The 27,105-nt window shown below is 38.6% G+C and overlaps 1 protein-coding gene and 1 pseudogene across 6 annotated transcripts in view; one reads left to right on the plus strand and one right to left on the minus strand.

Annotated features, from left to right (window-relative positions):
• Positions 1 to 27,105, plus strand: part of PHF3 (PHD finger protein 3) — a 92,658-nt gene that overhangs the window by 35,141 nt on the left and 30,412 nt on the right. For 4 of the 6 annotated variants that reach the window (XM_055433593.2, XM_055433595.2, XM_055433594.2 and 1 more), the window contains one exon: positions 24,109 to 24,270. In XM_055433593.2, coding sequence (XP_055289568.2) covers positions 24,109 to 24,270 — 162 coding nt within the window. Of the gene's footprint in view, positions 1 to 23,049; positions 23,240 to 24,108; positions 24,271 to 27,105 lie in introns of those variants that run through there. The other 2 variants (XM_055433596.2, XM_088840487.1) reach the window with 2 other exon arrangements.
• Positions 6,272 to 14,068, minus strand: LOC148776276 (HAUS augmin-like complex subunit 3 pseudogene; annotated as a pseudogene).

A 27,105-nucleotide genomic window follows, 5' to 3' on the forward strand; every position in this document is an offset into this window, starting at 1 on the left:
GCCTCCTTTTTCAAAGATAAGGTACACATAGGTGTGTGGGTTTGTCTCTGGGCTTTCTGTCTTGTTCCATTCTTCTGTATTTCTGTTTTTGTGCCAGTACCATACTGTCTTGATGACTGTAGCTTTGTCATACAGTGTAAAGTCAGGAAAGTTGATTCCTACAGCTCCATTTTTCTTTCTCAAGATTGTTTTTGCTCTTTGGGTTCTTTACTGTTTCCATATGGGTCTCCTGGTGTGTCAGCTGGTAAAGAATTCACCTGCAATGCAAGAGACCTAGGTTTGATCCCTGGGTCAGGAAGATCCCTTGGAGAAGGGAATAGCAACCCACTCCAGTATTTTTGCCTAGAGGATTCCGTAGATAGAGGAGCTTGGTGGGCTACAGGCCATAGGGTTGTGAAGAGTCGGACACTGTAAAAATTTTAATAGTCATTTCCCATTTCATTAAAATTACTGCAAACAGTCTGTTTAAAAGTTTTTAAAAATATATGTAAAAAGAGCTACATTGATGACATGCCTAAGTATTGCAGAATGCTGAAGGCAAGCAAATGCCATTAAAGGTGTCAACTTTTTTCATTTTATGAAATTCTTTTCTCTCATTAAGCTAGTGAGGAATCATGTCAGTTTGATTAAGTTTTGGTAAAGTTTAATTTCTTTTTAGTTTTTAGCTCACAATATACATAGTAATATTTTCTTTCTGGACACACATTGATTTTGTATGCACCCCTTTAGGTCTTCTTAGGACACCACTGGCAAATGTATACTTAAGTCTAATGAAAACTGTCATACCAGGTGTCTGTTGAAAGAAATGGTAATGCGTTTTATTTAGAGGCAGTACTGTTTGAATATATAATAACTATTTCTTCATACCTTTCCCCCGAAGTGTTTTACCAAATGTTTTGTTAAGTGTTTTGTTTGCCTGACAAACTTTAAACTTCATTAATAATCGAGGAACTCCTAGTAAAATGTCAATATTTGTAGCGCATTCAGTATATTAATATAATCCTTGACCTCACCTTGGTGTCTTACATGTATTTCTCTTTTGCTTAATTTTTCTTACCTTTTTTCTTTAAGATATTAGCTTATATTGTATATCTTTTTAAAAGTCACTTTAAATCTGTTTTGAAAATAGATGGTCTATCAATCACTTATATGCTGTTTAGATATCTAATTAAGGACATACTTTCATCTTGGCCTTTTTTTGTCCTGAAACTTTGTATTTTGAAAATTGAAGGCATACTGAAGCAAAGAATAGTAGAATATACACACATTTACCCATCACCAAGATTCACCTCTTAATGTTTTGCTGTATTTTCTGCATCCATTTATCAATTTACTTATTTATCCAGTTCTTCTGCCCAATTAGTTTAACTTCACCATGTATTTCTAGAAAAAGGATTTCTACATAGCAATGTCATAACTACACTGAAAAAATAGTTTCCAAAAATCTCATACTTATCCATATTCAAATTTTCCATTTGCCCCAAAATACCATTTTCACTTGATTTGTTCAGATCAGTATGCAGTCAAGGTCCTATTCTTCAGTTCCATTTCTGAGGCCTCCCACACACTTTTCCAGTGATACTGACTTTGAAGAGATAAGACCAAAAATGTCTATAAGGATTATCCCAAGTTTTGGATTGTGTGTGTGTGTGTGATATCAGTTGGCTTGTTCCTCTATTTCCTCAATTTCCTATAAATTGTAAGTTAGGTTTGAAATTAAGCTTGATGAGACTCAGGTTAAATGTAATTTGGCAAGCTTCATGGATGAAACTGTGTATCATCCATCACATAGAAGTTTTACACTATTTAGTTTTGATGTTAAGTTTTGTTGCTGGGTTAAGGTGGTGGCAGCCAAAGCTCTCCATCCTAAATATTTGAGTTATTAGCAAGTGATTTGTAGGGGTATAACTTTACAATATGGAAATATTTAGTTCCTCAAATAGCCTTTATGGTTTTGTGTATCCGTTGATGGTAATTTGGTGGAATCAGTTATAGCAAATGATGATTTTCTAGTTCTGTCTTTTACATTTTTTGCTGTTATTGCCATTCTTCTGGTTAAGACAAGTTTTCCCCCTATTTTTTCTAGGTTTAACATTGATAGAAATGTTTTTAATGAAGTTTGATACACACAAGTCACAGGAAAATTGTCAAACAAATGACTTTGACTAATGGGCAAGCAGTGTTGTCTTAATACGGAAATATTCATATGATATTTTAGGAAAATAGTTATTGCATGTAAAAAATTTCCAAAGGAGCAGATAGTTTTAAAGCCGTTTTTTATTTTAACTACTTTGGATGGGTCATTTTCTAAAATAATTAGATAGCTTTTCCTTTTTAAAAGACAATATAATGAGCATAATTTAATTGTTGATTGCATTATCCTAGGAAATAAATTATTATATAATTCATTATTGGGGACTTCCCAGGTGGCTCAATGGTAAAGAATCCACCTGCCAATGCAGGACACTGCAGTTTGATCCCTGGGTTGGAAGATCCTCTGGAGAAGGAAATGGCAGTCCACTCCAGTATTCTTGCCTGTGAAATCCCACGGACAGAGGAGACTGGTGGGCTGCAGTTCATTGGGTCACAAAAGAGTCAGGCACAACGTAGTGACTGAGCACATCATTCATTATTAGTGTTATCCTTAGGTATTGTGTCAGTAGGTGGGGCTTTTGGTTCCTGTATTAATTGAATCTGAGACAAATACACCTGGAAATTTTTTTTAATGGTTTCTCTTTTTTTATATAATGTCTTTGGACCTCATGGTATATCTTTCTCAGACATACGGTGTATTCTGCCCATCTAATTTGAGAGTCTAGGAAACAGATTACTAGAAATGTGTGAAATAAATGTAAGATTGTACATGCTTATGAATAAAGATGTCTTACAAATGTAACATGTGGCAGAAGTAAACTGCAGTTTTTTCTCTCAGGATTTCTATTTACTTGATTTTCCTTAGAAAGGGTTCTAGAATTAGAATTTTAACTAAAATGAGCTTGGTAAAGGATCTGTCAGTCCATTACTGCTCACAGGAGCCCAGAGGGACTATTGAAGATAACAAAGTATTTACTGATGCAAACCTATATTGTAGAATGGAAGGAGATATCTTTTATGCTGTATAGTTGCTTGAGGCTAAATAAGTAAGATATTAATTCATTTTTTACTCATTATGACTCTTAACCTAGGTATATGTAAGTTTATGTACTACAGTTATGTTTATGAGAATTCATTTCTTATATTTTCCAAGTTATAGCAGTTCTCTTATGTGTTCTAAATTTACTGCAAATTGATACTTTTTCTTCAAGTTTTTAAAACTTTTCAGTTTTTCGGTGTAAGTGACATATAAAGTTGTATGGTATTTTAAATGCACACCTTGGTGATTTGATACACATTGTTAAAGAATTCTTCTAGAGGAGATCAATCCTGGATGTTCATTGGAGGGACTGATGCTAAAGCTGAAACTGCAATACTTTGGCCACCTCATGCGACGAGTTGACTCACTGGAAAAGACTCTGATGCTGGGAAAGGTTGGGGGCGGGAGGAGAAGGGGACGACGGAGAATGAGATGGCTGGATGGCATCACCGACTCGATGGACATGAGTTTGAGTGAACTCCGGGAGTTGGTGATGGACAGGGAGGCCTGGCGTGCTGTGATTCATGGGGTCGCGGAGAGTCGGACACGACTGAGCGACTGAACTGAACTGAACTGAACTGTTAAAGAATTCTCTCCATCTAGTTAATTAGTACCTCCATCACCTCATATATTTATCTTTGTGTGTGTATGTATGATAAGAACATTTAAGTTCATTTCATACTGTATAATTGAAAGCCATTTCAGTTATGCAGTAGAGTGCTATTGAATATAGTCACCATCCATGCTTTTACATTAGCTCCTTAGACCTTAATCATTTTACAGCTGAAAGTTTGTACCCTTTTACCAACCTCAGTTTCATTGTTTCCCCTGGGAAACTACCTTTTTACTCTTTCTAAGTTTGACTTTTTTTTAGATTCCACATGTAAGTGATAGCTGTGTAGTATTTGTGTTTTCTTTGTCTGGCTTATTTCACTTACCTCAATGTCTTCAGGGTCCATCTGTGTCATCCCTAATAGCAGGATTTCTTCTTTCTCATGACTGAATAATATTCTGCAGAGTATATATTCCACATCTTTGTCTAGTCAGCCTGTGTTAGATGAGGTTGTTTCTGTATCTTAGCTGTTGTAACTAATGCTGCAATGGATGTGGGAGTGCAGATATCTCTCCAATATCCTGTTTTCATCTCCTTTGGCTATACACCCAGGAGTGAAATTGCTTCATCGTATGGTAGTTCTAAATGCATGTTCAGTCACGTCCTACTCTTTGCAACCCCATGGACTCTAGCTTGCCAGGCTCCTCTGTCCATGGGGTTATACTGGCAAGAATACTGGAGTGGGTTGTCATTTCCTCCTCTAGGATATCTTCCCAACCCAGAGAAAGAACCCACATTTCCTGCGTTGTTAGGTGGTTCTTTACTGGGTCAGCAGTAAAGAATCTACCTGCAATGCAGGAGTTGTGACAGAAGTCGTGGATATCCCTGAATTGGGAAGATCCTCTGGAGAAGGAAATGCAATCCACTTCAATATTCTTGCCTGGAAAATCCCACGGACAAAGGAGCCTGGCAAGCTAGAGTCCATGGGGTCGCCAAAGAGTCAGGCACGCCTTAGTGACTAAAATAACAACATGGTATTTCTATTTTTAGTATTTTGGGGAACTTCCATAGCGATTGCAACAGTTTATATTCCTGCCAACAGTACAAATGTACTTTTCCTCCACATCCTTGACAACACTTACATTTCTCTTGTTTTTTTGAAGATAACCTTTCTGAGAGGTATGAGGTGATATTTCATTGTGGTTTTTATTTGCATTTCCCAGATGATTAGGGGTTGTTGGCACCTTTTCATGTATTTATTGGCCATTTATTTGTATGTCTCCTTTGGTAAAATGTCTGTTTAGTGCTTCACTCATTTTTTAATTGGATTATTTTCTTGCTGTTGAGTTGAATTAATTCTTCATATATTTTTGATACTAACCTCTTATCAGCTGTAGGATATGCAAGTATTTCCTCCAGTTCTGTAGGTTGCCTTTTCATTTTATTGATGGTTTCCTTTGTTGTGCAGAAGCTTTTTAGTTTGATGTAGTCACACTTGTTTATTTTGCTTTTGTTGCTTTTGCTGTCAAATTCAAAAAATTACTGCCAAGACCAATATCAGGGAGATTTTTCTCTTATGTTTTCTTCCAAGAGGCTGTATGGTTTCATGTCTTATGTTCATGTCTTTAACTCATTTTGTGGTGTTGTGTGTGGTATAAGGTAGTGGTCTAGTTTCATCCTTTACATGAGCTATTCAGTTTTCCCAACACCATTTATTTAAGAGACTACTACTTCGTGTATTCTTGGCTCTGTTGTCACAAATTAATGACAGTGTATACGTGAATATGTTTCTGGGTTCTCAGTTCTGTTCTACTGATCAGTGTGCTTCTTTTGATTGTTTTATGGTATGATGGTTATATGGTATGTATGATATAGTTTGAAAATGGTATAGCTTGAAAACAGGAAGTATGATGTCTCCAGTTTTGTTCTTCTTTCTCAAGATTGCTTTGGCTATTCAGGGTCTTTTGTGGTTCCATACAAATTTAAGATTGCCTATTCTATTTCTGTGAAAGAGCCATTGGAATTTTGTTAGGGACTGCATTGAATCTGTGGATTGTTTTGGGCATGTTATTAATAAATATTTTGTTGTTCAGTTGCTCAGTTGTGTCTGACTCTTTGTGATCCCCATGGATTGTAGCCCGCCAGTCTCCTCTGTCCATGTTATTTCCCAGGCAAGAATACTGGAGTAGGTTGCCGTTTCCTTTTCCATTATTAGCTATGTTCTTCTCCAAATATATAAAACATTAAAATGTAGCACAGGCAGTGAAGATTTGAATTTTGGTAAATTTCAGTCTTCCAAACCAATAGCTTTAATCTTTGGTTTTCTAAATTCTGACAGTCTCTTTCAGATAATCTTCATCTTTTAAAAAATATACGTATAATTATTTTTCCACTTGATGCAGTTTACTAGATACCCAAATTTTTCCTTTAGTCTTCACATCAGCAAGAATATCAATAAGAAGATGATTTAGCTTAGTTAAATTCAACCTAGTGAAACTGCTCCGTTAACTCTGTTCCAGCATCCACTTACAGTTATATATCCAAAAGGAATGAAAACAGGGACTTGAATACTTGTACAACAATGTTCACAGCAGTATTGTACCCAACAGCCAAAAGTTAACAAACAACTCAAGTGTCTGATCACTAAGCAAAAGCTGATTTCCTCCTTGATACAAAGCATCACAGAGCATGTCCACATCATTATTTAGTTTGGACAGAAAGAAAGAATATTCCTGAGGAGATTCTGCCAACTGTTGTTGTACCAGAGAAACATCCTGTTTTAGTTTCTCGGCCACTGCTCCAGATTTCCATGGGTAATAATTCTTTTTTCCTATTTCCTTCTTCTAAAAATCGATAAGGCCTGTGAGTAGAATAATCCTTGGTATCAAAGGTATTCCTAGGATTTATCTGCTGAGATACTGATGGATCTGTTAGCATTTTCAGTCACTCCTGGGGCATCAAATTACTTTGACTAAGTACTTGAACCAAGTTTTCAAGCGGACAATTCATGTCCTAATGCTTTCTCAGTTCAGTTTCATGTGATAATTGTACATGTTCAAATGATGCCTTTTGCTTTATCAGTTGATTTAAAAATAACTTTTGTCTGGCTGTGTAATAGTCTTGTTTACTCTGCAGATCAAATCTCCTTTTCCAACTGGCATATTCAGTAACTGGACTTTTCTTTTTACCATAGCAGGCAAAATTTTGTCTTTTATATGAATGATTTGTTCGTCAAGTATCAGAACTTCACTGTTCAAGCTAGAAATTTTAGCCTCCAGATTATCTTTGCCAAGAGCCTTGCTAGTGAGGCTATGAAGATTCTTCTCTGCCCGTTTTATACTTGATTTCAGGCTCAAATTATTTGCTTACAAGTTAATTAACTGATGTTGAGCACAAATGTATGTCAGTGGCAGTCCATAGCAGCCCAGGAGATGACTTTTACTGATACTATACACAACATTAAGTAGAATATAAACTCCATGAGGGCAGGAATTTGTCACTGTTTTCTGATATATCTGTCATTCCTGTAACAGCAGCCGAAACATACAGTGAGTGTTCAGTCCTAAGCACAGCTTGGATAGACAAATGCATGAATATATACAAAGATTCAAGGTTTCCAAATTTTGATCTCAAGAGATTAGAAACACCTTGTAAATATGACGCCAATCACGGAGTTACCATGAGTAAACAAAAGAAACAGAATAACAAACCTCTACTCCATACCACCATTCAGGTATGACCTAAATCAAGTCCTTTGATTATACAGTGGAAGTGAGGAATAGATTTAGATAGATAGAGTACCTGATGAACTGTGGATGGAGGTTCGTGGCATTGTAAGGAGACATGGATCAAGACCATCCCCAAGAAAAAGAAATTCAAAAAAGCAAAATGGCTGTCTGAGGGGGCCTTACAAATAGCTGTGAAAAGAAGAACAGCGAAAAGCAAAGGAGAAAAGGAAAGATATACCCATTTGAAAGCACAGTTCCAAATAATAGCAAGGAGAGACAAGAAAGCCTTCCTCAGCGATCAATGCAAAGAAATAGAGGAAAATAACAGAATAGGAAGGACTAGAGATCTCTTCAAGAAAACTAGAAGTACCAGGGGAACAGAGATGGACACAATAAAGGACAGAAATGGTATGGACCTAACAGAAGCAGAAGATATTAAGAAGAGGTGCTAAGAATACACAACTGTACAAAAACGATCTTCACGACACAGATAATCACAGTGGTGTGATCATTCACACTCACTTAGAGCCAGACATCCTGGAATGTGAAGTCAAGTGGGCCTTAGGAAGCATCACTACAAACAAAGCTAGTGGAGGTGATGGAATTCCAGTTGCACTATTTCAAATCCTAAACGATGATGCTGTGAAAGTGTTGCACTCAATATGCCAGCAAATTTGGAACACTCAGCAGTGGCCACGGGACTGGAAAAGGTCAGTCTTCATTCCAGTCCCTAAGAAAGGCAATGCCAAAGAAATGTTCAAACTGCAACATGATTGCCCTCATCTCACACACTAACAAAATAATGCTCGAAATTCTCCAAGCCAGGCTTCAACAGTACACGAACCGTGAACTTCCAGATGTTCAAATTGGATTTAGAAAAGGCAGAGGAACCAGAGATCAAATTGCCAGCATCCTCTGGATCATCGAAAAAGCAAGAGAGTTCCAGAAAAACATCTATTTCTGCTTTATTGACTATGCCAAAGCCTTTGACTGTGTGGATCACAATAAACTGTGGAAAATTCTTGAAGAGTGGGAATCCCAGAACACTTGACTTGCCTCTTTTGAAACCTGTAGGCACGTCAGGAAGCAACAGAACTGGACATGGAACAACAGACTTGTTCCAAATAGGAAAAGGAGTACGTCAAGGTTGTATATTGTCACCCTGCTTATTTAACTTACATGCAGAGTACATCATGAATGCTGGGCTGGAAGAAGCACAAGCTGGCATCAAGATTGCCGGGAGAAATATCAATAACCTCAGATATGCAGATGACACCACCCTTATGGCAGAAAGTTAAGAGAAACTAAAGAGCCTCTTGATAAAGAGGAGAGTGAAAAAGTTGACTTAACGCTCAGCATTCAGAAAACTAAGATCATTGCATCCGGTCCCATCACTTCATGGCAGATAGATGGGGAAACAGTGGAAACAGTGTCAGACTTTATTTTTCGGGGCTCCAAAGTCACTGCGGATGCTGATTGCATCCGTGGAATTAAAAGACGTTTACTCCTTGGAAGGAAAGTTATGACCAACCTAGACAGCATGTTAAAAAGCAGAGACATTACTTTCCCAACAAAGGTCCGTCTAGTCAAGGCTATGGTTTTTCCAGTAGTCATGTGTGGTTGTGAGAGGTGGACTGTCAAGAAAGCCGAGTGCCAAAGAATTGATGCTTTTGAACTGTGGTGTTGGAAAAGACTCTTGAGAGACCCTTGGACTGCAAGGAGATCCAACCAGTCCATCCTAAAGGAAATCAGTCTTGAATATTCATTGGAAGGACTGATGCTGAAGCTGAAATTCCAATACTTTGGCCACTTGCTGCGAAGAACTGACTCATTTGAAAAGACCCTGATGTTGGGAAGGATTGCGGGCAGGAGAAGGGGACGACAGAGAATGAGAAGTTTGGATGGCATCACCGACTCAATGGACATGGGTTTGAGTAAACTGCTGGAGTTGGTAATGGACAGGGTGGCCTGGCATCCTGCGGTCCATGGGGTCTCATAGAGTCGGACACGACTGAGCAAGTGAACTGAACGGAACTCTGTATCACAGTAGCATTGGCTAACTCCTTCCAGAACTCAGAGTAAGAATGCTTATAGTTTTTAAAAACCAGAGATTAGAAGGAAGTATCCCAACATGAAACAGCCAAACGACAGAAAAGCTGCCTGTTCAGAAAGTTACAATTAGTAATGCAGTAATGCATCAGAGCTAAAGCTGCATTACAGCAGATAAATGTTACTATGTAAAAGAAACTTTGACATTACATAGAGATGGAAAACAATCTTAATTGAACCAAAAAGAATAAAATACCCAGGAATTATATTTGAGTTTTTGTGCAGTTAGATTGTTTTCAATCTGCTGATATTAATAGGAATTACATTGGTTGTTATAGGAGTTACAGACATATCAGAAAACAGTGTCAAATTCTTGCTCTCGTGGAGTTTATATTCTATTTAGTTTTGTGTAAAATATCAGTAGAGTCTTGTCACGGGGTGCTATGGGTTAAGGATGTTAATCAGTCTTACATACTGAAAAATATGTAATCCTCTAAGAACTTTTTGCTTAGCCTCATTTGTCTCTGGTTTTCTTTCATGTTTGAATAAAAGCAAACAAAATATCATAGAATGAAGTGCCTTGTTGGGATCTGGTTCACTGCCGTGTGAAAATAAATAAAGGTAAGATCCATGTTATAGGAGAATTAGTCACCTTCTTTTCGCCCAGTTCCTGTTTTATGGTAACATTCTTATTGAAATGCATTCCTAGCACCCGCAGCTTACAGCATGTGATTTCACAGTTGTACAGTGTAATGATTTGGCAAAAAAGTGGTTGGTGCTCTTTGTTCATTTAAGAAATAGTTGCTGGAGGATACAGTTGTGTTTGAGACAAAATCCCTGTCCTGGAGCTTCCAGGTAGAATGTAAGGTGATAGTGACTGTCTGGTTGGTTGGTTGGTGGCCAGCGCTGTCTCACAGAGTTGGGCTGGTCAGGGCAGGTCTGTGTGTGGAGGTGACCCAAGAGAAGTAGTGTGCTTGCTTGGACACATGTAGTGCCCAGCCATTCCTGGGTAAGGGAAGAATATTCCTAGTAGAGAAATAAATAGCAAATGAAAAGTATACTTAAGTGGTTGTTAGTTAATCCTCTTGTCAGATTAAAATAATCCAATGTTAATAAGTAGTTCTATAGTTGACCCTTGAACAGTGTGATTTAGGGATGTCAGCTTTCAGCACAGTCAAAAATCTTGAGTATAATTTACAGTCTGTCTTCCATGTCAGAGGTTCCTTACTGTTCACTGTTCCTCGGTATCTACGGTTTCAAGTTCAGAGATTTAGCCAACCATGGGTCATGTGATACTGAGTATTTACTGTTGGAAAAAAAAGTTGTGAATAAGTGGACTCCTGCAGTTCAAACCTGTATTATTCAAGGGTCAATTATCTCCTTGTGTTGTGCTTATCAGTCAGTTCAGTTTAGTCGCTCAGTAGTGTCCAACTCTTTGCGACCCCACGAATCACAGCATGCCAGGCCTCCCTGTCCATCACCAACTCCTGGAGTTCACTCAAACTCATGTCCATCGAGTCAGTGATGCCATCTAGCCATCTCATTCTCCGTCGTCCCCTTCTCCTCCCGCCCCCAACCTTTCCCAGCATCAGAGTCTTTTCCAGTGAGTCAACTCGTCGCATGAGGTGGCCAAAGTATTGCAGTTTCAGCTTTAGCATCAGTCCTTCCAATGAACACCCAGGATTGATCTCCTCTAGAATGGACTGGTTGGATCTCCTTGCATTCCAAGGGACTCTCAAGAGTCTTCTCCAGCACCACAGTTCAAAAGCATCAATTCTTCGGCGATCAGCTTTCTTCACAGTCCAACTCTCACATCCATACATGACCACGGGAAAAACCATAGCCTTGACTAGACGGACCTTTGTTGACAAAGTCACGTCTCTGCTTTTTAATATGCTATCTAGGTTGGTCATAACTTCCCTTCCAAGGAGTAAGCGTCTTTTAATTTCCTGGCTGCAGTCAGCATCTGCAGTGATTTTGGAGCCCAAAAAAATAAAATCTGACATTGTTTCCACTGTTTCCCCATCTATTTCCCATGAAGTGATGGGACCAGATGCCATGATCTTCGTTTTCTGAATGTTGAGCTTCAAGCCAAACTTTTCACTCTCCTCTTTCACTTTCATCAAGAGGCTTTTTAGTTCCTCTTCACTTTCTGCCTTAAGGGTAGTAATACCTTAATATTTAGTTTTTCGGCCAAGTTGAGTCTGTAATTAGTGGGTTATGTAAATCAGCTGTTTAAGACAATGATTTCCAAACAACCAAGGAGCAGATTCTGAAGCAACTCAATACTCCCCAGTACCCACTTAACACTCCAGTTTGTATTAATGGTGTTTACTTGGCTACTGTTAAATTTTCTGGAGTTGGCTGGGTTGGTGGCCAAGTGCCTCTTCTCTGTGCTGCTTAGAATTATGGAATGGAGCTAATTCAACTGAAAAATTGTTATGTACATTTTGATATTTTACTTAATTTCATAATGTTGCCTGGTAGTTAAAAAAAAAACTTTGGTACATTTTTTTGCCCTTATATCCTTTCAGTTCAGTTCAATCGTTCAGTCATGTCCAACTCTTTGCAACCCCATGATTCACAGCACGCCAGGCCTTCCTGTCCATCACCAACTCCCGCAGTTCACTCAAACTCATGTCCATCGAGTCGGTGATGCTATCCAGCCATCTCATCCTCTGTCGTCCCCTTCTCCTCCTGCCCCCAATCCCTCCCAGCATCAGAGTCTTTTCCAATGAGTCAACTCTTCGCATGAGGTGGCCAAAGTATTGGAATTTCAGGTTCAGCATCAGCCCTTCCAATGAACGCCCAGGACTGATCTCCTTTAGAATGGACTGGTTGAATCTCCTTGCAGTCCATGGGACTCTGAAGAGTCTTCTCCAACACCACAGTTCAAAAACATCAACTCTTTGGCACTCAACTTTCTTCACAGTCCAACTCTCACATCCATACATGCCCACTGGAAAAACCATAGCTATACTTAGGTACATATTTAGATATTCATGAAATCAGACACTTAGGTATTTATGATATTAGGTTTTCGTGTTTTCTGATTAGGTTTCCTTTTTTAAAAACTTAATTAATTAATTTGACTGTGCTGGGTCTTAGTTGTGGCACAATCTATTTCCTTCACCAGGAAACAAACCTGGGGCCCCCTACATTGGGAGCATGAGTTTTAGCCACTGGACCATGAGGAATGTCCCCTCTGATTAGGTTTCTGTTTTCTGTTTTTCATGGATATGATCTGTAATTAACATGGTGGAATATCTCTTTTTCTCTGTGCTTGATAGTAGTCCGAAAGACTGTCTATCTGTCTATCAAACTTGACTGTTTCTCTGTCAAGGTCCTTACAGTTGAATTTCAGTGTTAGCCACATATCATCTTTTATATTTATTCATCAGAATAGTTCTCTTGCCCTGTTCTTTTTATCTGTTTATAGCAAACTCCTGGAAAGAATTTTAATGCTCTTGTCCCCAGTATCTTTTCTCCACATTCTGATTTTGTTCTCATTAGCTGCTCTGGGTTGCAAGCCGTGTCACTCTGCCAGATGCAATTTTTGGTTCACCATTCCTGGTTATTCTCTTACCTTCCTGTCTTCCTCTCAGTTTCTTCTGATTCTCCTCTTCATCTTCTTGACCTCTAGGCGCTGGAGTATTTCAGGGTTCAGATTTTAAGCATCTTCTCTATTTCTACTCACTTTTATGGTGATGTTGTATAATTTTATGAATTGAAAAGTGAAAATGAAAGTGAAGTTCGCTCAGTCGTGTCCAGCTCTTTGCGACCCCATGGACCCTGCCAGGCTCCTCTGTCCGTGGAATTCTCCAGGCCAGAATACTGGAGTGGGTAGCCATTCCCTTCTCCAGGGGATCTTCCAAACCCAGGGGTTGAACCCAGGTCTCCCATATTGCAGGTGGATTCTTCACCCTCTGAGTCACTGGGGAAGTCCTAATTTTATGACGTAAAACACGCTTTATAATTCTGCTCTTAAATGTATATAGTCCAGACTCCTGTATTTACTTCTTTGGCTGTCTCTTGGGCATTTTAAGCTTAATGTCTGACACTGAACTCATGGTACCTGCTTCCCATCTCCCAGCTCTCCTTGTAACACTTTATGCCTGCAGTCTCCCTCATTTCTAGAAATGTTAACTTCTTTTGAGTTGCTTAACAAAGAACATTGAAGTCATTTTTATTTCTTTCATGTTCTGTATTTACTTGATCCTGTTTGCCTTGTTTTCAGAATATATCCAGACTCTGGTATCTCATACAATCGCACTTCACTGCCACTGTGGTTTTGGTCATTACCATTTCTCATCTGTATTATTGCATTAGCCTGGAAGTGGTTTCCCTGCTACTGCCTCTGAGGATTCTGTCCCATATGTTCTCAGAACAGCATCTAGAGTAATCTTGGAGAGTTAGATCCTATCACTCTTATTCAAAGTGCTCTGGTCACTTTCCATTTCACACAAAGGAGAAAACTAAAGTTCTCCTGGCCTACAAGACTGAGCCTAGCTTGCCCCTGTACCTTTCTGTTCTTCTCCCCCTTTTTGCTAATCTGGCCACGTAGACTTGCCCCCAGTCTTCTGTTCTTCCACCTATTCTGGGCATGCTCCTGCCTCAGAGTCTAGGTACTTGATGTGCCTTCTAACTAGAAAGCTACTCCCTCAACTTGTTCTGCTTTTGCTGAAAATTCACCTCGGCATTGCCGTCCCCAGGCTCTTTCTGGCCTGAGCAGTGAGCTTTCTCCTGGCCTAGTAGCTCTTGCGCAGGAGACAACCGGTACCAGTATCCCCGGCTCTCCCTGGCCTCTCAGTTTAAAATTATAGACTGTTGTTTGTTCCCTTCTTTGTACTCCCTGTTATTCTTCCCTTTTGTTTATACGCTATATATCTTTTTTATTTGTCTCATCCTAGTTAAAAGGAAGCTTCATAGCAACAGTTTTTAAAATTTTTTTCTGTTTTATGGAAAACATCAAAGCAGTAAGACTAGTATAATAAATGAACCCTCATCTACCTTTACTTATACAGTTAGTCAACATTAATAGTTCTTTTTCCATTTAAACCCCACTCACCTCTCCTTCAGTACAGTTCAATCACTCAGTCGTGTCCAGCTGTTTTCGACCCCATGGACTGCAGCACGCCAGGCTTCAGTCTTCCTTGCCTCCCCTCAACCAAGATTATTTTGAAGAAGAGCTCAGAAATCATATAATTTCATCTGTAAATATTTCAGTATGTATTTCTAAAATAAAAGAATTCTTTATTTAAAAAAAATCGCATCAATATTACCCTGTCTAAAATAAAGATACTTTTTAATATTTCCAAGTATGCAGTCAGTGTTCATTTACTTACCCAATTACCACACATTTTTCTTTTTATGGTTTGAATTCGAATTGAAATAGGTCAGTAGGTTCATATGTTCATTTGGTTGCTATGTGACTTTAGTATGTGTTAGTCTATGTAAACGCTTACCCCCCTTACTATTACTAAATGGCCTCTCAGCTCCCTCTTGCCAGTGCAGGAGGTCCAGGAGAAATGGTTTCAATTCCTGGGTCAGGATGTTCCCCTGGAGAAGGAAATGCAACCTACTGCAGTGTTCTTGCCTGGGAAATCCTATGGACAGAGGAGCCTGGAGGGCTGTCACCCATAGGGTCTCAAGGAGTCAGACACAGCTGAGCGAATGAGCATGCACACACGCTTCTATTTCTAATCCCTGACTTCTTCACATTTAGCGAAGAAGCCAGGTTGTTTGCCTTGAGAGTTCTGTCATTGGTATCTGGAGTAACCTATGCCAGCATGTGACTTATAGCAGGTGCTCAGTATTTTTGAATGAATTACTATAAAGGTATATAATTTATGATATTTTAGGATGGAATCATCATGCTCAAAAGTTAGGGAATGATTACCACCTCACTTTTATAATAACGTGATAGAATCATATTGGCAATAAGAAATAATTTTGACAGTTGGGGATGGCTCGCAGTGAAGGGTACTAAGGGCTACAGAAAATGGTTTGAAAAATAATTATACTATCTGCTAAGATATTGTAATGGCCACTCTCTTGTGTTTTCAGTCAAGCATGCAGTCAATCACTTGTTAGGATAGTTTTTACAGTAGTCTTTCAGTGGAGGGAGATAATACCTACATTTTCCCAGTGAACTAAGGTTCAGTGGGGGAAGCAGAAGGAAAGTGAGTGGGTGCTGAGCATTAGTGTTTTTCTTCATAAACTTTATAGAATTAGGCACAGTTCTTTAAAATCAGGTACATGTATAACTTTAAAAAGGAAAGATTTAAGAAGTGGCACTGGTGATTATGTATTTTTTGGGAAAATTCTTTTTGACAAAGTGTTTTTAATATGAGATGGATTAGAAAGAATGAATAAGAAGGAGAAAGCTGGTTTCTGAAATAACTACCGTTGCATTTTGGTGTATGTTTTATTGGTATGTGTGTGAGAACAAAGTTTGGGAAGCAGTTTTACCATGTATACTTCTTTCCCTCATATAATATACCTTTAACATGTTGAAGGCGCTAAAGAATTGCAGTGAAGAAACTGCTTTAACTTCATTTAACCTAGTGTCATTTAGATTTGTTTGATAGAAACTCTCTTTCTGTGAAATATTAATCAGTTTTTCCCAAAGTATGAATTGTTTGACAAAAGTCGAAATATTTGTGCATGTTTAAATATAAGACTTTAGAATGTGTTAAATTTCAACAGAAAGGATGGATAATTTAATCCTGTTGGAGTAACTGAAGACAGTATTCTGAAGAAAAATTAAGTTCGACTATGAGATAACACTAAAATAAAGGTAAACGAGGGAAAATACTTGCATTAAATAGGTAATGCAGATATTTCCCTGAGACAAACTCATTAAGACTAGCCTAGAAGAGAAGGCAGAACTAAAAAAACACAGGAAGGCAGTATGTATGTCAGGCTTATAGTAACTGTGTTTCTTTTAAAAATCTGCAACTCAGTGCTAGTAAGTTCTTAATTGAGACTTAATATGAAACTTTTTGCACTGTAAATTGTTTATACTCTATCAAAAGTCATGTGATGAGATTGAAAAATAGTGGAATATATAAATGTGCCTTCTTTGACTCAGTAAACTTCTGTTTTTAAATTTATTGTAAAGAAGAAATTTAAGAGGGAAAAAAGATAGTAACATTATTCGTACTTTTAAAATTAGAAACATACCAATATTTAAAATGATAAATTCACCCCCAAATGATTCATTGTGTATATTACACACAAATTGATGTGTGTCATAATGTAGACTCTTTTTGCAAGGAACGTGTGAATCATTCATAAAGGAAACACTTTCTGAAGGGAGGCCCTTAGAGGCTGGGTGGTGGTCTGCTGCTGTGTTAGAGGAGAAACCTGAGGGGGCTCTGTTAAGAGGATGTATCTGTGGAACTTTTTATTTTACTTCAGATCACAAACTCTGAAATAGATACATAACCTTTATCGTCATGACTTTGCAAAGAGACCATGCTGTTTAAGTTTTTCTCAAGTCTGATAATTAGGGCCAAGTTTCATAATAGAGGAGATGAGTTCCTAGAAGCAGTGGAGTTTGGCCTTTGTACTGCCAGCATGAGTTAAGGCTTGTCAGATGTGAAGTCTCTGCAGTACTATGGTTCTCCCTTCTGTATGGTATAAAGTGACTTAAACTTATGCCAGTTTTGAGAAATTTAACAAATTTTACCTTAACAAGGGAACATTTCACCTAAAAATGGGCACAATAAGGGACAGAAACAGTAGAGATCTAGTAGACGCTGAAGATCAAGAAGAGATGGAAGGAATACACAAAAGAACTGTACGAAAAAGATCTTAATGAACTGGCTAACTACGGTGGTGTGATTCTGGAGTGTGAAGTCAAGTGAGCCTCAGGGATCACTGCTGTGTAGCTAATGGATGCAGTGAAATTGTAGTGCAGTTCAGTTGCTTAGTCATGTCGGACTCTGTGATATGGTGGACTTCACCATGCCAGGCCTCCCTGTCCATCACCAACTCCCGGAGCTTACTCAAACTCACGTCCATTGAGTCGGTGATGCCATCCAACCATCTTATCCTCTGTTGTCCCCTTCTCCTGCCCCCAAGATTTCCCAACATCAGGGTCCCAATGAGTCAGTTCTTCGCATCAGCTGGCCAAAGTATTGGAGTTTCAGCTTTAGCATCAGTCCTTCCAATGAATATTCCGGACTGATTTCCTTTATGATGGACTGGTTGGATCTCCTTGCAGTCCAAGAAACTCTCAAGAGTATTCTCCAATACCACAGTTCAAAAGCATCAATTCTTTGGTGCTCAGCTTTCTTTATAGTCCAACTCTCACATCCATACCTGACTACCAGAAAAACTATAACTTTGACAAATGGACCTTTGTTGGCAAAGTACTGTCTCTGCTTTTTAATATAACTTTCCTTCCAAGGGGTAAGTGTCTTTTTAAATTTCATGGCTGCAGTCACCATCTGCAGTGATTTTGGAGCCCCCCAAAATAAAGTCTCACTGTTTACATTTTTTCCCCATCTGTTTGCCATGAAGCGATGGGACCAGATGCCATAATCTTATTTTTCTGAATTTTGAGTTTTAAGCCAACTTGTTCACTCTTCTTTCACTTTCATCAAGAGGCTCTTTAGTTGTTGTTCGCTTTTTGCCATAAGGGTGGTGTCATCTGCATATCTGAGGTTATTGATATTTCTCCCGGAAATCTTGATTCCAGCTTATGCTTTATCCAGCCCAGCATTTCACGTGATATACTCTGCATATAAGTTAAATAAGCAGGGTGACAATATACAGCCTTGACATACTCCTTTCCCGATTTGGAACCAGTCTGTTGTTGCATGTCCAGTTTTAACTGTTTCTTCTTGACATCCATAGAGATTTCTCAGGAGGCAGGTAAAGTGGTCTGCTATTCCCATCTCTTCAAGAATTTTCCACAGTTCGTTGTGATCCACACGGTCAAAGACTTTGGCATAGTTTGTAAAGGAGAAGTAGATGTTTTTCTGGAACTCTTGCTTTTTCGATGATCCAGCAGATGTTGGCCATTTGATCCTCTGGTTCCTCTGCCTTTTCTAAATCCAGCTTGAACATCTGGAAGTTCACGGTTCACATAGTGTTGAAGCCTGGCTTGGAGAATTTTGAGCATGATTTTACTAGTGTGTGAGATGAGTGCAATTGTGCAGTAGTTTGAGCATTCTTTGGCATTGCCTTTCTTTGGGATTGGAATGAAAACTGAACTTTTCCAGCAGTAGGATTTCCAGTAAAGTTATTCAAAACCCTAAAGGATGATGCTGTCAAATTGTTGCACTCAACATGTCAGCAAATTTGGAAGACCCAGCAGTGGCCACAGGACTGGAAAAGGTCAAGAAGGGTAGTACTAAAGAATGTCAGACCATCGGACAGTTGCACTCATCTCCTATGCTAGTAAGGTCATGCTTAAAATCTTGCATGCTAGGCTTCAGCATTACCTGAATCAGGAACTTGCAGATGTCCGAGTTGGGTTTAGAAAAGTCAGACGATCCAGAGACAAATTGCCAACATTCCCTGTATCAGAGAGAAAGCAAAGAAATTCCAGAAAAACATCTACCTCTGTTTCATAGACCACGTTAAAGCCTTTGACTGTTTGGATCATACAAATTGTGGAAAGCTCTTAAAGAGATTGGAATACCAGACCATCTTACTTGTTTCTTGAGAAACCTGTATTTGGGTTAAGAAACAGTTAGAACCATGTATGGAGCAACAGATTGGTTCAGGATTGAGAAAGGAGTATGACAGAGCTGTCTGCTGTCACTCTGTTTATTTAACCTGTATGCTGAACACATCATGAGAAATGTTGGGCTGGATGAGTTACAAGCTGGAATCAAGGTAGGTGGGAGAAACATCAGCAACGTCAGATATGTGAATGATACCACTCTAATGGCAGAAAGCGAAGAGGAACTAAAAAACCTCTTGATAAGGGTGAAGGAGGAGAGTGAAAGAGCCGGCTTAAACCCAAATATTAAGAAAGCTAGGATCATGGCATCCAGTCCCATTTCCTCATGGCAAATAGAAGGGGAAAAGGTGGAAGTAGTGACAAATTTCCTCTTCTTGGGCTCTAATATCAGTGCAAATCGTGACTGTAGCCATGAAATCAGAAGATGATTGCCTCTTGGCAGGAAAGCTATGACAAACCTACAAAATGTGTTGAGAAGCTGAGACGTGACTGCCGACACAGGTCTGTCTGGTCACTGTGTTCTCCCAGTGATCACTTATGCTGTGAGAGCTGGACCGTAAAGGAGGCTGAGCGCCAGAAGAGTTGATGTCTTCGAGCTGTGGCGCTGCAGAAGACTCCTGAATGTCTGTTATACAGCAAGGAGATTGAATACTGGTTGGAAGGACTGCTGCTGAAGCCTGAAGCTCCAGTATTTTGGCTACCCAATGTGAAGAGCCGATTCATTGGAAAAGTCTCTGATGCTGGGAAAGATTGAGGGCAGAAGGAGAAGAGGGCATCAGAGGATGAGATGGCTGGATGGCATCACTGATGCAGTTAGCATGAACTTGGGTAAGCTCCAGGAGATGGTGAGGGATAGGGAGGCCTGGCGTGCTGCAGTCCTTGGGGTCGCAAACAGTGGAGAATGACTGGGTAACTGAACAACAACAGCAAGTATTAGTGTCAGGAGGATTTCATGGAGGCCTGACTCAGCAGATTTAATGAGGGTCGTTTTTAGGTGAGGAGGGAAAGAATTTCAGTGATCTAAATTCAGGCTTAGGGAGATTTTGAGTATGATTATAGGCTTTATGCCAGAATTTCAAAATGAGAATGACTGAAGTATGGGAGGGAAGAAAATCATATTGTTTTTCTACATTATGCATGGCTGTCCACTTGCCTCATACAGAATTCAGGCCATTGCTATTTTTTTTTTGTTTATAACCCCAGATTGCCTTTTTAGTGGCTGTATTGAGGACTTATAGAAACTTTGGTTATCAAATACTGAATCTTAGTTTGCCTTTGGCAGTGGAAGGGGCAGATTTTGGAGGCCTCTGAGAATAAACAGATTTGAAAAGAGCACAGATTCTATGTCACTGCTTTCTATTCATTTTCTTAGTGGAAGCTGTTGGACTGAACTTTCCAAAATTTAAGTATCTAAGTGGATGGGTTTTACAAGAGATTGTTCATTCTGTGCTCTGATTTACTTTAATCAGACAAATGGAATAGAAGAAAGAAATTTCAGGTACGTTTTTAATGGAAGATTTGTTCTGTGAGGGGAGTTGAGGGGAAAAAGAATACATAAATTGTGATGGTGGGGTCCATGATAGGGGAGACTGTGAACCAAAGTCCACAGTTTCTAGGTGCCAGATTCTGTTCTAAGCCCTGCACTCACATTGACGTAATCATCACAGCGCACCGCTGACCACTAGCATGATCTCTGCGTCATAGGGCAGCTTGAGGCACAGCAAGGTTAACCAGATGCATTGGTTTTCGGGGGCCTACTGCTTGAGAGCCCTGGTAATGTTGGAGACAACCTAGAGCTTGATTTTTTTTTTTTTTTTTACTTCCCGTGTTATGGAGAGACCAGTGTGACTGGAGCACTGTGAGTCAGTCGTTGAGAAATCAGGAAAGTGGGTGGGGGCTGCTCTTCTCTGGATCCTGGAGGCCCTGGCTGGGATTTTGAAAATGTATCTCAAGTGTGTGAACATACATCTGTATTGGTAAGGTTTGGAGGATAGAAGAATGGTAACATGATATAGCTTTATATTTTGGAAGAATCTAAGATAGAGTTATGACGTCTGGAAAACAAACTGTGAGTATGAGTGTGTGTGTGTGGCGGGTGGCCGTGGAGGATCCTGGGACACTAGGGGGCTTGATGGGAGATGATAGTGGTGTGGGGAGAAGGTGAGCTGTGGGAGTGGTTAGTGTTGATCAGACAGGTGATGTGTTTTGTAGATAGAGCTAGCAGGTTGAGCTGACCCTTGAATGTGGGATATGAGGAGAGAGACGCTGGGGATAGTTCTAGAGCTTTAGCATTGAGCAGCTGGGTTCCATTACTGGGACTGTCTTCAGTTCAGTTCAGTCCCTCAGTCGTGTCCGACTCTTTGCGACCCCATGAATCACAATATGCCAGGCCTCCCTGTCCGTCACCAACTCCCGGAGTTCACTCAAACTCATGTCCATCGAGTCGGTGATGCCATCTGGCCATCTCATTCTCTGTCGTCCCCTTCTCCTCCCACCGCCAGTCCCTCCCAGCATCAGAGTCTTTTCCACATCAGAGTCAACTCGTCCCATGAGGTGGCCAAAGTATTGGAGTTTCAGCTTTAGCATCAGTCCTTCCAGTGAATACCCAGGATGGGTAGAATCGGTATTTCTTTTCTATGTTAGCCTTGAGATACCTGTTTGACAACCTAGTGGACATGTCAGATCACACCCTTAGGAGGTCAAATGTGAGCTTGGGGCTGGGGAAGATGGGAGTCAAGCGAGTATATATGGACTGGATAAAATCATTTAGGGAGGAGTGAGTGCACATAAAGGGGAGATGGGAAGACTGAACCTTTTAAGTCCTTTGGTGTGTAGTGTCTGCAAGAAGAGATCTATAAAGGGTGTTGAGAAGTAGCCAGTGAGGGAGGAGTGTGTGATGTTCAGAAATCAAGTGAGAAAAAGGGGTTCAGGACGGGGAGAGGGGTCAGCTGTAGCTGCCAGGAAAGGGAATAAGGTAAAACCTAATAATTGACCTCTGGATTTGTCTTTGCTAAATCCTATTGATCCTGCTGTGCAGCATAGCCCTAAAATTCATATTGCCCTTTTATAATCCTGCCAATGAACACTGTTAATCAGGTTTTAATCACTTTTCTCCTGGACTGTTTTTTGAATTATTAGTTTCTCTCCTGATTACAATACAAAATGCATATTTATTATAGAAAATATACAGTGATTTAAACCCCGCTTCCCCAGTTCCTTACTCTATCTTACCACCAGATAGTCACAGATAACCTTCCTTCCCCCATCCATTTCTATCTCTTCATACATGTATGCATATAATGGTTAACTTTTGCTTTTTAAAATAAACATGGTAGAACTAATTATCTGATGTTAAAGATTCTCTGAGAATGTGTATGAATGTTTGGCAGCATCCATCATGGTGGAGTAACCTTCTAATGGAACTCCCGTTTCCCCCAATTATATCTTAAATGAGTCCTGGTGAATTTTCTTAAGATAAATTCTTCTCTAAGTCTTTAGAACATATAGCATAGTGATAAAAATCATGGACTCTGTTTTTGAGAGTAATCCATGCATATAGCAGGAAATGTGGAAAATAGGGGAAAAGTATATTATTTTGTAGAATAATTGTTGTTATAATTTTCATCCATTTCTTGCTGATCTTTTTTTTTTTGGTTTGTCTAAATGTGCATGTACAACATTTCGTTTGTCTGTTACTAACAAGGATCATACTTTGTTTTCTAGCCAGCATTTTTTCTAATTTATTCTCTTTTCTATACTTATATAATATTTTGGTCGAAGTATATAAGGAGTTTCATAATTCTGTTTGTTGTCAAATTGCTCTTCAAAAGGATTGTACCATTTGAAAGTATATTTATAAAGAATTTTGTTCTCTTTAAATTTTTAGGATAGACCACTTTCTTGTTGAACTCTTAAATGAAGTTCTACTTGGATACAAAGATGAGGACTAGATAACTTCTTGAGGTTCCTTCTAACCCGTAGGATGAAGATAATAACTAACATTTGTGTAGTGCTCTAAAGTTACAAAGTGAGTTCTCATACATCATCTCACTTGATCCTCACAACAGCCCTGTGAGGTAGGTAGGACAGGTATTGTTGTTCTCGTTTTAGAGATAAAGAAACTGGTAGAGAGGTTAAGGATTTGGTCAGGTTTTATTTAAGTGTTTTAACAGGGACCTGAATCCAGGCCATATGACTGCAATAATCACATTATTTTCACAAGATTTTATACAACTGCACATTTAGAATTGCTCTATGTCAGCTAGTAAAATGACATTTGTTCGGTACAGAAATAAACCTGTTGATAATATAAATACAGTGTCTTGCATTCCTTTTCCATGCCTCCTCCCCTGCCGTTAAATGAATGACTCTCTTTTGATTAGGGGAAGGTAACTTAATTATATAGTTATATTAAACACCTACTGTTTTCCCCAGCTTGTGGGGGGAGGGGGAAGTTACATTGTGTTTTTCATTCTGTGTGTGTGTGTGTTTGCGTGCGCATGCACTTGATGTAACTCAAAAGTATATCCCATTACTTAGTCTCACACGTGTAGCATAAAAGTCTTCAAGGAATAGATTACAACTAGAGCTTCAATTTTTTGGTTCTAGCATGATCCTAGAATTGCAAGATTTTCAGGGTGTTTTTGTACTTCTTTAACCAAAATTGGGATTAACTAAGTACTCCAGGTGTAGCTGCTTACGATGTTTACAGAGGTACAGTGAGTGATAAGTGAGAGTGTGTGACAGTGGAGGGCAAACCAAGAAGAATCACAGCCAGTCTTCTCTTTGACCAGTTGCCTCATAAGGTAGAAGTTTGTAAACTGAATTTGGAGCTTGTTAGTGGCATTATCCCATTTTAGGAAACTGTCTCACAGTGTTTTTTGTACTGCCTTTAAACACTTAACATCACCAATATTTTAAAAAAAATTTTTTTTTTTTTTCCTAGTTGTTGGTCTTGACGATATTATGGATGAAGGAGTTGTTAAAGAAAGTGGCAATGATACCATTGATGACGAAGAACTGATTTTACCTAACAGGAATTTGAGGGACAAAGTAGAAGAAAATTCAGTGAGATCACCAAGAAAATCACCTCGTTTAATGGCACAAGGTAACTCTACCAAAGAGAACTAGCTAGAAAATCAAATGTAGGGACAGATGTGATAGAGTGTAAACTTACTGAGCATTGATAGTATTTTCTTGGTGTTTGCAAACCTGAGGCATTTGGATCATCAGTTTTGAGATTGCATCAATCTGTTGGTATGATTTTTTAAAAATTTTTGTTGAAATTACACATGATTCAGAGAGTTGACTAGTCCTATGAGTTTTCAGTACTTGCCATCCTACTGCTTTTTTTCCCTTTTCTCAGGGGAAACTTTGTTTTTATTAATTATTGTTACTTTTTTGATATTTCATGTCTCTTAAGTAACATATGTATATTGCTACTTCTTGACTATTCTGATGATTGTATTTATTGATTTCCCACTCTGGATGGTGAATTTAGCACTCTTTTCTCCTCTTGTTCCCCCATGAAACAAAAGTATATTTTCTCATTTTTCTAATAGATAATTTCATAAGATTATTTCATAAGATCTTATTTTATAAGATCAGTAGGAATTACTTACGTTATTATGAGTCAGTATGCTGTTAGTGATGATCCTTTTAATAAACTGTTCTATACAACTTTGTCTTTCTGATTTAATAATTGATCATTTGCTTATTAGTTTACATGTTTGCACACACAGCTTTTAATGTACATATCAGTAATTATACCCCAACTACTCTGCCAGTGGTCTGAATCTTTTTTGAATATATTTGTGCATATCAGGCATTCTGTCATTTTCCTTTTGCTGAGGAAAGTGTCTTTGGGGACCTCCTGATCTGCTGCTGTGTGCAGTGCTGTATTAGCCCTATGTAAGCTAGAGGTGTGGCTCAGAGCTCTCTTTACTAGTCTTCTGAGGATTCTGTTCTGTATTGCAGTTCCTATTTCCTTTTCTTTGGTTTAGCTCCTTCGTTGTGGTGACATACCTCTTCTAGTAGTTTTGTGAGGAAAAGGACTATGTGTGTGTGTATATATATATATATATGTATATATATATATATATATATTTTAAACCTTGTATGTTTGCAAATGTATTTATAATCTGTTTTCACATTGGAATCATAGTCTGATTAAATATAGAATTCAAGGTTGCAAATTGTTTTTCCTCAGAAACTTGAAAGTGATGCTCTATTTTCAGTCTGGAAAAAATCTCTTGAATTATTTCACTGGTTATTTTCCCCTTTATTTTCTCAGCTCTTGTTTCCTAAAACTCCTATCATTAAAGTATTAGATAGTAGGGACTGGCTCTTCTATTTTCTTCACTTATCCACCTCCATCCTCTTCTTACTGAATTTTTCTCATGTTTATCCATCAACTTTTTCATCAAATTCTAACTGTTCTTTTTTTGTTTTGGGAATAATGCTTTTCGTAGCATTTTGGCCTTGTTTCACACATGTGGTATCTTATGTTGTCTTTCATAAGGTACTTAACAGTGTTTTAATCTTTTAAAAATTTCTTTTCCTTTTTTTTTTGCTTCTGTCTTTCATGTTAAGAGACTTTCCTAAAATGTCTGATCATTGGTAGTTTGCTCAGTGTTTCATGTTTTGTTAACTGTGAGCATTCTCTATGGTAATCTGGCTGTGTTACTTTTTGGAAGAATCCCTGATATTAGAATTTAGATTGTTAGATTACTAGCATACATGGAAACCCTTTAGGGAAGCTGACAGGGGCATCTCAGCTTTCAGCACATAGAGATTCACATAATCTTAAAAATTTCAGTGTACTTTACTGCTGCTCTTATTTGTGCTTAATGTTCCTTAGTCTTGAAACTGTTTTTATATTCCTTAAAGAGTAAGCCTCCGGCCTTGGATAAGAAACTGGGAAGAGCAGTTGCCCAATAGATGGAGCAGAGGAGAGGGAGCTTGGTGTTTTTTGGCCAGCACTGTTTATCCTGGGGGGGTTTTCTGCATCAGTGTTTGATCATCTGTTGTTTGGCTTCCTAAATTGTCCCTGTCTTTTCTTATTCTTCCTTTCATTTTAGATTTGTAGCTTTTGGATAGTTTTGATGTGGGGTTTAAGAAGTGAATTAACTGAGATGTATATATTTACTTATCTTTTCCTCACTTTTTTTTTAATTGGTTATTCGGTAGATATTTGTTACTTTGAGAAATAAAAGACTAGAATGAACATTACAGACAAATAACAATAAATGTTTGGCCTATGTAGCCCGACTTCAAACTAAGGCAGTTTATAGTTAGAGGAGATAGTTAAATTATCGTTTGCTAATTAATCAATTACTATTAGAAAATAGCTTTTTGTTTAAATACCTTCACAGTTTGAATGTGCTGTTCATTTATCGACCACTTAGATAATGGGTTTTAAAAGTTTTTCATTTATTTCAGGGCAGATAAATATAGTAGAGTTATAAATTATTACAGACTGCCTTCAAAACTTTAAAAATCATCAAAATATTGATAACAAACCATAAAAATTTTAGTTATTTAAAAACATTCATGTATCTGAGCTTGAGTGGTTCATAATCTAGTAAATAATTTTTTAAAGTTGTTGGGTACCTACCTGAAGACTAGATAGTGTACCAAGTCTTGGGGGGATTAGGAAGGGTCTCTAAGGTTAGGATGACCATATGATTTATAATCCAAACGGGGACACTTTAGTGTCGTGACTGCAGGTGTTTCCTAGGGATGTTAGAGATGGAGGAGGACATGTAAAAGACAGTCACAGCTCAGGGTCAGTGATACATGACAAGTTAGGAGAATGTTCTAAATATCAGTGCATTGTAGGGTTTTGTGTTAAAAAGGAATGAGGCTTGGGGTTTTGTGTTAAAAAGGAATGAGGCTTTTTTAAACTGGTGACTTTTAGTTTTCATGCAGAGTTGATTCAGAG

The sequence above is a fragment of the Moschus berezovskii genome, chromosome 10, assembly GCF_049115385.1.
Source record: "Moschus berezovskii isolate FMDL1 chromosome 10, NW_MosBer_1.0, whole genome shotgun sequence".
In the NCBI taxonomy this organism is placed as follows: Eukaryota; Metazoa; Chordata; class Mammalia; order Artiodactyla; family Moschidae; genus Moschus; species Moschus berezovskii.